A 13,399-nucleotide genomic window follows, 5' to 3' on the forward strand; every position below is an offset into this window, starting at 1 on the left:
ATGTATTTTCTGTGGATTCTTTCTAACTTTGAGCTATGCAGATACAGACAGAGGCAGCCAGACATCAAGACCAAATCCCTCACTTCACCCACTCAACAAAATGCCCCCAAAATATAAAGTTCCTATACCTTGCATGTTTCCTGGTCTCTAGAAGCCCAACTTCTGCTCACAGCTGAGCACCTGAGCACCCAGATTTCTCTTGGTCATGCTTTATTAACAGCAGATTCTACTAGGTCCCTTAGAGAGAACACCCAGATTTCTCTTGGTCATGCTTTAGTAATAGCAGATACTACTAGGTTCCTTAGAGACCCTAAAACCACAGCTTAAGCTTTCTAAATAAATAAGTCCCATTGCCACTTGTGATTGAGGGGTTTTTGAAATAAAGCTAGCCCAACTTTACAGCTAGCTCAACTACAGTAGCAAGTAGGAGGTGGCTTGCTTTAAGGGTAGCAGACCAGACATGGACTTTCTTAATACGGCATGGCACACATAGGTATCAGTATTCAGGAGGGTTGGAACCTGCAACCAGAGATAAGCATCTTGTTTTCCATTTAGGTCCTGGAGTTTAAATTATGTATAATTTCATCCTAAAAAACAAAACAAACAAAAACAAAACAGAGTCAAAGGGTCAGGGACAGAGCAAAAGTTAATAGATCAGACCAGTTTGTGGCAGCCATAGCTGCAATGTTCTACACCTTAATTGTAGCCATAGCTGCAATGTTCTACACCTTAATCTACACTCTTCACCTTAACTGTTCACACCCAGCTACCTCCACCAGGAAGGGAGACAAGCAGGTTTGTGCTAGGTGAGCCATTTCCAGAAAAGCACTGCCCAGCCCTTCTTCACCTTGACCTTAACACATTCAACACCCCATTTTTCCCATCCACAAAAAATCCAAATGACAGGAAGACTGTAAACATCTCCATACAAGGAGGAACTGTCCCTGTCTCCTCTGTGGTCACAGGAGTTGGTCCTGGATGCCCAGCTCACTCTCAGGTCTTCCTCAAAGAAGGGAAAAAAGAACAAGAGAGTTCTATCCTCTCCAAAGGCTATCACTGAGTTATATACTGTCATCTACCACACACACACAGTGGTACAGACATACCTCATTTTATTGTGTTTTGCTTTATTGCACTTTGCAGATACTGTTTTTTACAAATTGAGGATTTGTGGCAACCCTGCGTCAAGCAAGCCTATTGGCGCCATTTTTCCAACAGCATTTTTTTCACTTCATGTCTGTGTGTGATGTTTTGGTAGTTCTCACAATACTTAAACTTTTTTATTGTTATGTTTGTTATGGTGATCCGTGATCAGTGATCTTTGATGTAACTATTGCAAAAAGATTATGACCTGCTGAAGGCTCAGATGATCATTACCATTTTTTAGCAATCAAGTATCTTTATTTTTTTTAATTAATTTATTTATTGTTTATTTTTGGCTACGTTTGGTCTTTGTTGCTGTGCACGGGCTTTCTCTAGTTGCAGCGAGGGGGGGCTACTCTTCATTGCAGTGCACGGGCTTCTCATTGATGTGGCTTCTCTTGTTGTGGAGCACGGGCTCTAGGCGCGCAGGCTTGAGTAGTTGCAGCACGCGGGCTCAGTAGTTGTGGCTCGCGGGCTGTAGAGCGCAGGCTCAGTAGTTGTGGCACACAGGCTTAGTTGCTCCGCGGCATGTGGGATCTTCCCAGACCAGGGCTCGAACCCATGTCCCCTGCGTTGGCAGGCAGATTCTTAACCACTGCACCACCAGGGAAGTCCCCAAGTATTTTTAATTAAGGTATGCGCATTTGTATTTTTAGACATAATGCTATTGCACACTTAACAGACTACAGTATAATGTAAACATAACTTTTATATGCACTGGGACACCAAAAAATTTGTGTGACTTGCTTTATTGCAATATTCACTTTATTGCAGTGGTTTGGGACTAGCCCTGCAATATCTCTGAAGTATGTCCGTATTTCAGTGGTGATGAGTTGAAAACCTGACGACCAATTCTTCTACAGAATCCCTAAGCCTTCTACATCAACAGCTGCCCTTCAGAAGCTCAATTTGTGAGTTTTTACTCCGCAGGCTGGGTGACTTTCAGACTTTGGCACCTATTTCTATTTAGATATCTAGCTTGGTTCCCAAGCAACCAGCCGGCGCCCCTCCCTCCCTCTTCCCCCATCAGGGAGCCAGCTTACTATACTAGCAGAACAGGTCAAACGGAGATCAATCCTGGACAAATCAGTGCTTGAGGGAACTTTAATGAAAGCAAAAAAAAAAAAAAAATGTGGTGCAAGAACAAGGCAGAAATGTTCTGTTCCAGGCAGTTTGGCCTTGTACAAGTAGAATGAAGTCACTGAGTCAGAGTTTTAAAGCTGGCATTATTTCAGGCATCATTCCAACTCCTTCATTTTACAGTAATGAATCTGAAGCCCAGAGGCTAAATGACTTGGTTCAAGGTCACACCACTGGAAGCAAAGCTGCAGCTAGAACCCTGGTGTCCAAACTCCCAGGCCAAATCTCCTTCTACTACATTACACTACCATGGGGAGGTTTAAAAAAGAAAGGGAAAGTATGAAGGGTGATTTTTCCATAAATTAAATCAACTTTAAAAGCTAGGCATATTTGGAGAGTCAGAGAGTACTAATATTGTTAGAAAGAAGACAGGTTTAAAAGCTGGTTAAATCTGACTAATAAAAAATATCCATATGTACAATACTGTAAAAAAGAGAAGGAAGATGGCATTCATGATTACTGGGCTGGCAGGGCAGGGGACAGTTGCATGCTGGGGGTGGGCTGCATGGGCTGCCAGCTTTCCTGGGTTTGAAGGATGCGGTACAGCTGCTTCAGCTGAGCAACAATGTTATCCTTGATGTCTGGAGTTGAGATCTGCAGGCGGACACTGCCACTGTCAAAGGATCGTGTGAAATCACCAGAAAACATCTCATAGATCATCCGAGCCACCACCGGAATGACCTGTTCAGGACACAGAGCACACAGCTATCCACTGAGGAAAGGGTATTTTTAAACAGCAGGAGGGGCCCAAGATTGAAGGAAGGACCAGTGAGGCTGTGGGGAAGCCCACCACTTTAATGTCTAGATACAGACTATGCCTTCATCTCTCTGGACCATCCTGCCAAGGTTCACATTAGAATTTGGTTCAAATGAAGGTAAAGAACCTAGAAGTAGCATCACATCACATGCCTAAATAAATAACTGCTTATTTAGCAAGACTTTTACCCAAATTTCATCTATTGCCTGTCTTGATGCACAAATCCACAGCCAAACCCAAGTGGTCTTGCTGCCACTTTCCAGAATAAGAACACGTTCTTAAAAGTACCTCAAAAGGTTTTTCTAAAAGAGCTAGAAAGAGTCATATCCTGTTAGGTTTCAGCAAGACTCTAATGTCTGTAAGAGAACAAGGTGTCCCCTGAATCAGTCACTTGCTTTGAGGACACTGTATTCTCCAGCCTGGTCCTACTGTACAATGTACAAAGCTCAAGTTGCTACATCTGATGGGATTAAAACCCACAGAGGCTGATGGATCCTCACTCAGGGCTCAAGCCCAGACCTAGGGGCTAAAGGATTGATAAAAAGGCAAAGAGTTGTTGACACATTATTATCTCCTCACCTGAACCAAGATGAGTTTCCTTTCCTGAGGTTTCCCATCTGGCCATTCTTCCCCAAAGCATAAGTAGATCTCAAATGGTGGCTGTTTCTCTATCTGTCCTTTCTGGTGGGCAATGAGATCTGCAGAACATGGAAGAGCATGGAGTTTGGTGTACTGGGTCATTCCACACCTACTCAGTAAATACTTTCTTTTATACTGTCCAGAATAGTAGCCACTGGCCACAACATGTGGGTATTGAATTTAAATTCATTAAAATTAAATAGTTCCTTAGTCACATTAGTTACATCTACACACTCAATAGCCACAGGTGGCTAGTGGCTACCATACTGAACAATACAAATAGAGAACATTTTCATCATTCCAGAGGGTTCTATTGGACATCACTTACACCAGACTTAGGGTTCAAATCACATTGGGAAATTCACATCTCAGTGCTCTCCCTAAATATGTCTGCTTAAATTTGCCACTCAAATATGTCCCAAATGAGAAGAGTATATGTTTTGCTGATTATGATGAACAGGGTCACCTTCCAAAGTTAAGGATAAGCTGGTAGAATTTGGGGAGCAATAACAAGGCTGTCTCCTCCTTCTGCCAATAAAGGAGCCACAACCACCTAAAACTGGCTTCAAATACACAGCTTTGGAGTGGAACACCCTTCTTTGTTGCCCAGGTCACTTTTATTTTTCAGAATCAAGGTCCCCTTCTACCTTGGCTTCCTCCAGAAGAAATTGTTTGGTTAAGATCTTTGCAGAGCCAGGAAAGGGGGGCAGGAAGGAGGAAGACATACTTGCAGGGAGCAGTTCCCACCATCAATCGTCTGAAAAAAGACTCACCACTAAGGAACGTTTCCAGACAAAACAGTTTGACCTTCTTTTGTCTCTCGATCAGGTTGGGGGCAACAAGCGATGGGGCACATGGCCCAGACCAGTACACCTTGCACTGGCACAGCCTGATGGCATAGATGGCATGACCGCTGACCTCCAGGATCAGTCCTCTGTCCATGACGTCTAGCAGCTTGCTGGTGAACAGCTTCTGCTTCTCATTGGTGATGTGCTCTGGACCTGGGAACTTGACCTGCTCCAGGCTGACGGGACCAAAGAGCTCCTCCTGGTCAGGCATGGGACCCAGGTCTCCATAGAAGAGCCGGCAGCCCTGGGGGTTGCTCACCGTCATGGTCTGCGCATACTCCTTCCCACGGTACTGAAATTTGATGTCCAGGTCAGTCACTGCAAGGTGAGGGGGGACAGTGAGAGTCCTGCTCTGCTGCTCTGCCCGTCCATCCCTAAGACTCATGCAAGTCCATCAAGATCAAGCCACCTTTCAACCAGCATTCAGGAAGGCCACTGCCATAGTTATCCTTCCTGCAACAAAGGGAGACATCAACATATCCCTGGAATATTCACTCAAAAGGCTGCCTTGAAGCAAATAGTTCAAATTCCATCTATACTATCTCTGTTCCGTCACCACACCCTAACAGCTAGAATTTCTCCAACCAAAGTTCTGGGTCCTGGTCTCCCCATTTTGTACTGACTGAGTCTTTACATCAATAGGCATTGGAAGGAGCTGAAAACTAAGGCAGCATCTAGTTTGTGTATCATTTTTGACTCACTGTTTAAAGAAACCAGAGGAACAATAAGCAATACCAAGGCATATTTCTGAAAATTACACAGATGCACACACACTGTTGATATGTTCTAATAATATATCATAGAAGGACACAGTTCACAACAAAGTAAATTTTCACTCAGCAAGTGTCCATTGAACCCTATAGGTTTTATCAAAGCTATCAGCCTCTTGGACAAAATGCTAGTACTCCCCCGGCACCTCCCCTACCATGTGTAGTGTGAAAGGGAGGTGCAATGACAATGATTCTTCACTGAGATCAATCTGTACCCAATTCAGAAAGAGATTTTCTCTGGGTCCTAAAGTCCCTCAAAACCCAAGAGCCTCCTTGACCAAATCCACAGTCATTAACCTCCCCATCCCACAACTGACCTTGTCCTCAAATCCCCTAGGCAAACTGATAAACCCAGGCCTTCCACCCACCTAACAGGTGAGTAACCTTGAGCTGCACAGCACCAATCAGAGCATCCCCATGGGCAAGTAGGTATGGGCTAATGTTTCTTTAGTTCCTGGTGACTCATCAGCCAGCCAGGAACCAGACACAGAGGCTGCCTGGGGGACTATTCTATACATGGCAAAGAAATGGAGGCAGAAGGTGGGGCAGGAAATGGACTGTAATAGGAGCTGAAGATCCAGCTAGGAAATCAAGGCTCACTTACTTGGGAGAGAGCTGATCCACAGCTCTGGAGAGCTATAGAAAGGCTGTATAGGTGCCTGGGGTACTTCCATCTCCAGAGGTTCCGTTTTGGGCCACACTGCTTCGGGGCTGCAGTTGCCCACACTGCAGTTACCCACGCTGCAGTTGCCCACACTGGCTGGTGCTATGGGAGAACCTAGAACAGAAGGATGTGGGTGAGCAGGCAGGAGCACCACACGTGCATATCACCTGGGTCCGAAGCTCTAAACCCTAAAAGGTCCAACACTGGACCACAACTCAGTGTGGCAGCCCATCAGTAATTCCCCCAACAAACACCAAAAGAAATAAGGTTCCCCTGCTCCTGCTTCCTAATCTTATTAGTTCTCTCATAAACTCATAATTCTGAAAACATGCATTTGCTGATGATTAACAGACAAGTGGGTACTCTCTGGGGTTAAATTAGAACAGGCATGAATGAGAGATTCCCTGTTACAAAATTTGAACCCAGCAATTAAATAGAAACTGGTTGTCTTCCATAAAATGAACTCAACTAAATTGGTTGATTAGCTTCGAGTAAGTGTTAATGTATAGAAATTCCTTTAAAAACAAACAGATACTTTTTTACATGCATGAAACATCTGGAAGGATACCCAAGAACCTGGAAAGGTCTGTCTCCTCCAGGGAAGGAACTGTTCAGACAGGATAGAAGGAAAATCTTTCAGCTGATTTCCTTTTTGTACCATTATGAATGTTAAACCATGTAAGAGTATTATTTATTCAAAAGTATCCAGTTAAAGCTTTTTAAAGAGAGAATGAAAAACACATCCTATATCCCTGCTATTGTCAAAGTTGGCTCACTCCAAAGTTTACAGATTTTTCCTCCTAGCCTCACCTTTTAAGCATCTATTCTTCAACAATTCTTCTTCCTCTGCCCAACAGCTCTGAAATCACAGAGGTTAAGGTTTCTTTGACCCTTTGTGTACGAGTCTGGTTATACCTATGTACCCATTTTACTTTTTTATTTTTAATATATGTTCACATGTTTCCATAAAGGATCCAAGGTGGCCCATAACATAAGGCCACACAACATTAGCTTTAAAAAAACATGAAAAAAAAATGGGAAATCAGGATCCTGGAAATGGGGTGCATCCTTTTAAGGGGTGAGAATAACAGAATGAGTCAGCCAAAGATTTGGGAAAGGATCTCACATTTCCAAATGTCCAAATCTTAAAATTGCACCAAGTGGGAATGTAGCTGTGGCAATATTAACCTGAGAGAGCTCTATGATCGTTGTCTTTACTCATCACTTGGTTGCAAAGTTATAAATGACAGGGTAAGTGAAGGAGGGCAAGTAGACAGATAAGAGTCATTTCCTGATTCTCAAAAGAAGGGGCATTACCTAGAGTAGGGTACTCCAAAACCCTACAGGAATCATCTTGATATACTAAATTTTCTAGGTGGCAAAAGTATCTCATTTGACCCTAGCAGTCAGATGGAACTTAGAAAAGTAGTGAAAAGCTACTCAACTGAATGCAAGTCATATGACTAGGAGCACGTCAGTGAAAAGTTCAAGTGAGGATGCTGCGGAAGAGCAATTCACCTTGTGTCTGGGCATCCCCAGAATGTGCAATGGGAGATGCAGTACCTGCTCTGTCTCACAGTGACCCTCCAACCTCTAAACTCATCTTTCCTGGGAAGCTGAATTCAAAAAGTCAATTTAAAAAAAAGATAAAAGTCTCTAGTAGATAAATTTTAACAGAGCCTAGTATTAAGAGCTGTAGCGCCACAAGTTTCCCATGATACAGCCTTAGCAGAGGCTGTTAAGGCAGTGACAGAAAATTTATACCGAGGGAAATAGCAGAAGAGTTTGCCTACAATTCACGAAAATGATCTCTGCACTTGGCCTGAAGGAAATCAGCAAAATTTATAACAGCTTGTGTATTTGTATGCGGGATTGAGAATGAATTTAATTTTTTAATTTCTCTGAATTATCACATAAGATTCAGAAGATGCTCTCTCTGCCTAGAAGCCACCCCACTGGGATAACTATGCCTACGGAGTTCCTTTGCCTATGACTCCTACTTGCTAACAGACTGGCGGCCTGGCCACAGGGCCTGGTCGCTGCTCCCAGTGCCATGGTGGATATGGTGTCAACGGTTGCAAAATCAAAGCCCCTTACATCCTCTCCATGCCTCTGTCCCACCCCGCACCCCCACTCACCATTGATGTTCAGGAAGGGGAAGGTGTCCTGGATGGGAACATGGTGCTGTGACTGGTCCAGCTCATCTTCCTCATCTTCTTCATCCGCATCATTATCTTTCTCATCCCAAGGAGCAGATCCAGTGGATCCTACCCGAGAAACAGACACACACACACACACACAAAGGTCACAAGTGAGCCACTCACATTGCACTGTCACCCCTGCAGCTGACCCACTGTTCAAGCTAGGCACTGCCAGCAAAGAGGCTCCCTGGGTTCAGTGTGCACCCTCAATGCCAAAGAGTGGGAACTAAGGGTGTTTCACCCCACTCCCAGCTCCTCCTATGGAGCCCCAGTGCAAGCTCTCATCCCCTCCCCTATCCAGGAGCTGCAGGCCCTACTCCCTTCTCCTAGAAATCTTTTAATTCCTACTCTAAACCCCTTTCTACACATTAGCATCCCTTCTAAGGACCCAAGGACCACAGCTTCTCTCCTTTGTAAGCTTAATGTGAAGACAGACCCTTCCCTCATGGCAGAGCCTCACTAGATTCACTGGAGGTCAAGTCTAAATTATCTGGCTCTTAGTCAGAACTTGCTAAACATTGAGTAAATATAGGGATCAGGTGGTATTCTCCTAGGAAAAATACCATACAAATTAAATAATCACTTACCCATTATTTATAAAGAGAACTTAATAGCCTTCATAATGTCATGTCAATTGATTCTTAGAACAGCCTTTGAAATATGCAGGAAAGATGAGAACCCAGATTTTATAGTGGAAGAAGCTGAGGCTCAAAAGGTCGAGTGACTTGATTCAATGTCCCACAAGTAGTGAAATGGAAAGAATGAGGTTTATAACTCAGACCTTCTAAGTTTTAATCCCTCCTTCTTCTAAACTATCTGGCCTCTCTTCTCAGTGTTGAGTCCCAAGACAAGTTACTTTTTACAGAACTCAATACCCGCTCTTCTTTCTAATGCTTTACTGTTCCACTGGGTGAGCAGGAAGACTTTGCTGAGTTTATATCTTTTGTTCTCTGGGTTCTTTCTAAGGACAGGATTTCTTGCTTTACCAGTCTTCAACTTTGTAAGCGAGACGACTTTCAAGTCGTCTATCACTTTAAGGGTCCAGCCCGGAACCTGGCATACTGTCCACCTTCTCCCCAGCAGCTGGGGCCTCACCTGGGTTAATGATCGAGCCCTGGGGCTGGGGGATGTCACACACTTGATATATCTTCACGGGGTTCATGGGCACCTCCTTGGTGCCGTCGTACATCAGGTTGAATTCCCTGCTCTTGTTGAGCGCACAGCGGAGCTGGGCCTTCCATTTAGCTGGGTCGGGGTCGTCCACCCCTTCCTGGTACTTCCCTGTCTCCACAGCCCAGGCCTGAGGGATAGGAAACTGCAGTGAGTGCCTGCTTGTTGCCCAGAAACACTGGAAAGTGTGCCCGCCCTCCCTCATACAGACACAGATACACACAGCCCTGCCTGACCGCCCCATCACCCCAACTCCAATTTACAGAGACTGCAGCAGGAAACACCACCCTGGGGACCAGGCAAGGCAGGGCCTGAGGGAAATGAAGCCAAATGCAAATACAATCTTTTAAAAAGAGGAGTCTCATCTCAAGTGCTTGTGCCAGCATCACCTGTCAAGACTACAATGGCCATAATGAAGGGTTGAAAATAAAGAAAAATCTGGAACAAATATACACCAAAATACTAATGGTAACTTTTGGATAGCAGGATTTCAGGTAATTTTGTTTTGTTTTGTTTTGTTTTACTTATTTGTTTTTGACATGAATTGCTTATATAATAAGAAGAGAAAGGGAGATGGCGTATGATATGAAGAATTTAGGCTTGCTGTTTGTTCCCTCTCCCTTCAGTCTTCAATCTGATGCACAAATAACTGTTGAAACCAAGTACCTTTAGGAGTAGCAGCCCATAGGAGGGCAGGAAGCACGCTCTGGGGGTTCAGCTTGCCTCAGTGGGAGGCTGAGGGCCTCAAGTCCTAATAAACTCAAACCGCCTGCCTTTCCCTACTTCCTCAAACTCCCACACTGGGAACATTTTGCTGGGAACACCAGTGGCTGGTGGCCTGGGCCAATGGCTGGTGGCCTGGGCCAAAACCAGTGTGGCCCCGCCTCTCTGGTTTTCAATTTCCAGGTCTAACAGGCATTTATGTGTCTGTTCACGGGATTATCAGCCCTCCCCCACTGTTAACGTATCTCAGATGTCTACACTTTCTTCAGGGGTGTGACGTATGTGCTGGTGCAGAGAAGGGGGATGTCTTTTGCAGAGGACTCAAGATCAGGAAGCACACGGCAGCTTGTTCAAGTGAAGAGGGCATATCGCTTATCCAGTCCCAACTCCCCGCCTCCGCTCCTGAACGTAGACCGCTTCCTCAAGCCGAAATGGAATTTTTCCGGCCCCATCCTTTGAGCTCTCTGGTCTCCCTCAGTCAATCCCTGCAGAGCCTCACAATCATGAGGAAGCTTCTCCCAATAGCCAATCTAAATCCTTCTCCTCCAATTCACTCATTTCTTCTTACCATCTTCTCAGACCTGGGGGCTCCTCCACTTGATGTGCAGTATGGAATGAAGCAGCTTGACAAAGCTGCTGCCCTTGGGCACTCAGCAGGCGCCATTCCATCCAACCCCCTGTAGGGGACTTCAACCTCACCCTAGTGAGTCCCTAGTGTCGGAGAGGCACATCTCCAGTTGCGCCTGGCAGTACCTGGCTGCTGCCTCCTCACGTTTTCCCCTCTCTTTGTTTGATCCTCCGTGCCCACTCCCCCTCTGGCCCCATCCAGCTGGCTTGGGCTGTGCTGACTTTGGCACAGGTCTGCAAAATTTCTGTGGCTCCCTGAATCCCTGCCCCTCCACAGAGAGCAGCCAGACTAACTCAGAACCACAGCCCCAGACATCCTGCTCACAACACAGCCATTCCCCAGGGCCCACTCAGATGATGCAGAGCTGATGCAGCAGAGGGTGGTACCCACCACACGACAATCGTTGTGCTTTATAAACATCCCTTATTCAAACCCATTCTGAGTCTTGCTTCTGAGATTCTGGTCACTGGGCAGGTCCCTATTTCTCTTCCTAAAAAGGACACAGTCTCTGCATTTTTATGGCAATTTACGAGTCCCTTCCCATACACTGATTTCACTCAATTCTCACAACAATCCTGTGAGGCAGGCAAGACTGGTTTTATCCCCATTTTACTGAAGGGGAAGCTAAAGCCCAAAGAGATTATGTGACTTGTCCAAGACCGCACATGCAAGTGATGGTAGTAGGATCTGAAGCCAGGTCTTCCAGCACCTGGTCAGAAGGGGCCGTCTGATAATGGGGGAGCTGATAAGCCTGGGTTCAAACCCTAACCCCACCACTTATTGGCTATGTGACTTGGGCAAGTTACATAGCCCCTCTGAGACTCAGCTTTTGCATCTATAACATGAGGGTGCCACCCCCCTTACAGTGCTGTCGAGAAGCAAATGAGATAACGGACCTAGGGTATGGAACAGGCACCCATTTAATGCTAGTCATCACCGCCCACACCCCATATCCTGCCAAAGGCCTGTCAGAGCGTGGGATCTGTGAAAGCACCCTCACTCTTCTCCTGACACCCAGGCCCTCCCTTAGCATTCTGCAAACAGATACACAGATATCAGTAAGACAAAGCAGCTTCCCACAGCCAATTTTTCCTCAAGCCCTAAGCATACAGAACATTCTCACGAGTGGAGCTTTCAGGAACCAGTCTCCTCCCCCATGGCCAGCCACCACCAGGCACTTCAACAGCAAGTCCAGTTTCAGACCAAGGCCACAGCCAGAGGCCAGCTGGGCCAGGGCAGGCCCATCCCCCTCTGGTGCCAGCTCCAATAACTGGTGCTGATTTATAGATGTTTTCCTTACCACTTTCATATCATTATTTAATTTTTACATTAAAAGCATTCATTTACTTTCTAAGTATTCACAGGCCAATTTTTTCTCCACCTCTCACCTCTACACCCAATATAACTGAGTTGGGTGGGAAACAACTCTAGTTGGCTCTCCTTTGAGGTATGAGTCCACCTTTCCTGGCCCAGTCTCAGCAAGAACCTGGAGCATCAATCTTGAGAGGCTCAGGGTAGGGACTGGATTTCACTTCTGACTTCCAGCTTACAGTCAGGGAAGAAATGGGGAAACTTGTTTCTCCGTGTCTTGGGAGTGCAGGAACTAAAGCTACTCATGAGATGGAAGACTGACCAGCACAGAGAAGTTGGTCTGGAGCAGAGGCATGGGCTCCGGAGTTACAAACCACATAATACCCCTTCCCACAACGAGCTTCCCACCTACTTCTGTCTTAGACTTTGGTTTCCCTTACATTTTATGAAATGCCATGTGAGTCAATCTTATTTTCAGTGAAGCAAAATAACTCTCACATCAGAGCTACTCCTCAGTTAAGAAAACATATTTGTAGAATAAAAACCTGTAATTAAATCGCCTTTCATTTTTAAGCGGAGGTTATGGATGGGGCAAAATGTTTTAACATCAAAAGAAAAACTTGCAAAGGGCCCTCGACACCCATGCTACAGGCTGTTAGGAGCCTGCTAACGCTCAGTAGTTCTGCCCTGATCTGGACGGCCATTCCCGGGCCAGAGCAAGAGCCCTGAGCGAATGAAGGGTTGATTGCTGGCTGACCCTCGGGAGCTCTAGAACAACCACAGCATACACGCACTTACAGGAGTTTAGCCGATCACACCTGGGATCCCTTGGGACGTGAGTTGAGTAGCTTTGACCAATGGGAAAGAATAAATGGCCTCAACCATAACAGACATGCCCCAACAAGAGAAATTACTATGCCTGCTAAGTTTGCCCCCGCCCCCCATCATAAACATTCTCTTTGTTGCATCAGCATTTTGGATCTAGTACCTTCTTCAAGCCAAAATTGGAAACAGAAGAACAAGAAACCAGAAAGGTCTGAGAGAACTGGAAAACACTTCAAGTCAGATGGTGAAAGAAGACCTTTACCTTGAAAATGGTATTTTCCTCCTCCTGTTGGGGGCTATGCCGGGTGGCATGTTTCCAGGGAATCTGGAAGCGTTTGGAGTCCCTATGTAGCCAGATGAGCCCAGGATACAGGCCACTATCCACTTGGGCCACCAACCAGGGCTTCAGCCGAACTCTGCGGGGGTGGAGAGCCATGATCTGGGTTGGGGGGAGGGGGAAGAAATGGGGAGAGGAGAATTAGGCCAGCCCCTGGGAAAAGTTCCCAGCCACTGTTCCCATATGATAGAGCTACAGTTTCATTAGATTACAGCAAAGAAACTAAATATGGGAATAAACTGT

The 13,399-nt window shown here is 45.6% G+C and overlaps 1 protein-coding gene across 7 annotated transcripts in view; it reads right to left on the bottom strand.

Annotated features, from left to right (window-relative positions):
* IRF6 (interferon regulatory factor 6) overlaps positions 1 to 13,399 on the bottom strand; it is a 38,046-nt gene that overhangs the window by 20,037 nt on the left and 4,610 nt on the right. For 6 of the 7 annotated variants that reach the window (XM_082468873.1, XM_082468875.1, XM_082468870.1 and 3 more), the window contains 7 exons: positions 13,082 to 13,258; positions 9,258 to 9,462; positions 8,100 to 8,228; positions 5,902 to 6,075; positions 4,453 to 4,845; positions 3,620 to 3,738; positions 2,230 to 2,964 (listed from right to left, as the gene is read on the bottom strand). In XM_082468873.1, the coding sequence (XP_082324999.1) occupies positions 2,740 to 2,964; positions 3,620 to 3,738; positions 4,453 to 4,845; positions 5,902 to 6,075; positions 8,100 to 8,228; positions 9,258 to 9,462; positions 13,082 to 13,255 (1,419 nt within the window). In that variant the 5' untranslated portion in view covers positions 13,256 to 13,258 and the 3' untranslated portion in view covers positions 2,230 to 2,739. Of the gene's footprint in view, positions 1 to 2,229; positions 2,965 to 3,619; positions 3,739 to 4,452; positions 4,846 to 5,901; positions 6,076 to 8,099; positions 8,229 to 9,257; positions 9,463 to 13,081; positions 13,259 to 13,399 lie in introns of those variants that run through there. The other variant, XM_082468876.1, reaches the window with a different exon arrangement.

This window comes from Balaenoptera physalus (assembly GCF_965194825.1).
Source record: "Balaenoptera physalus genome assembly, chromosome: 1".
Taxonomy (NCBI): Eukaryota; Metazoa; Chordata; class Mammalia; order Artiodactyla; family Balaenopteridae; genus Balaenoptera; species Balaenoptera physalus.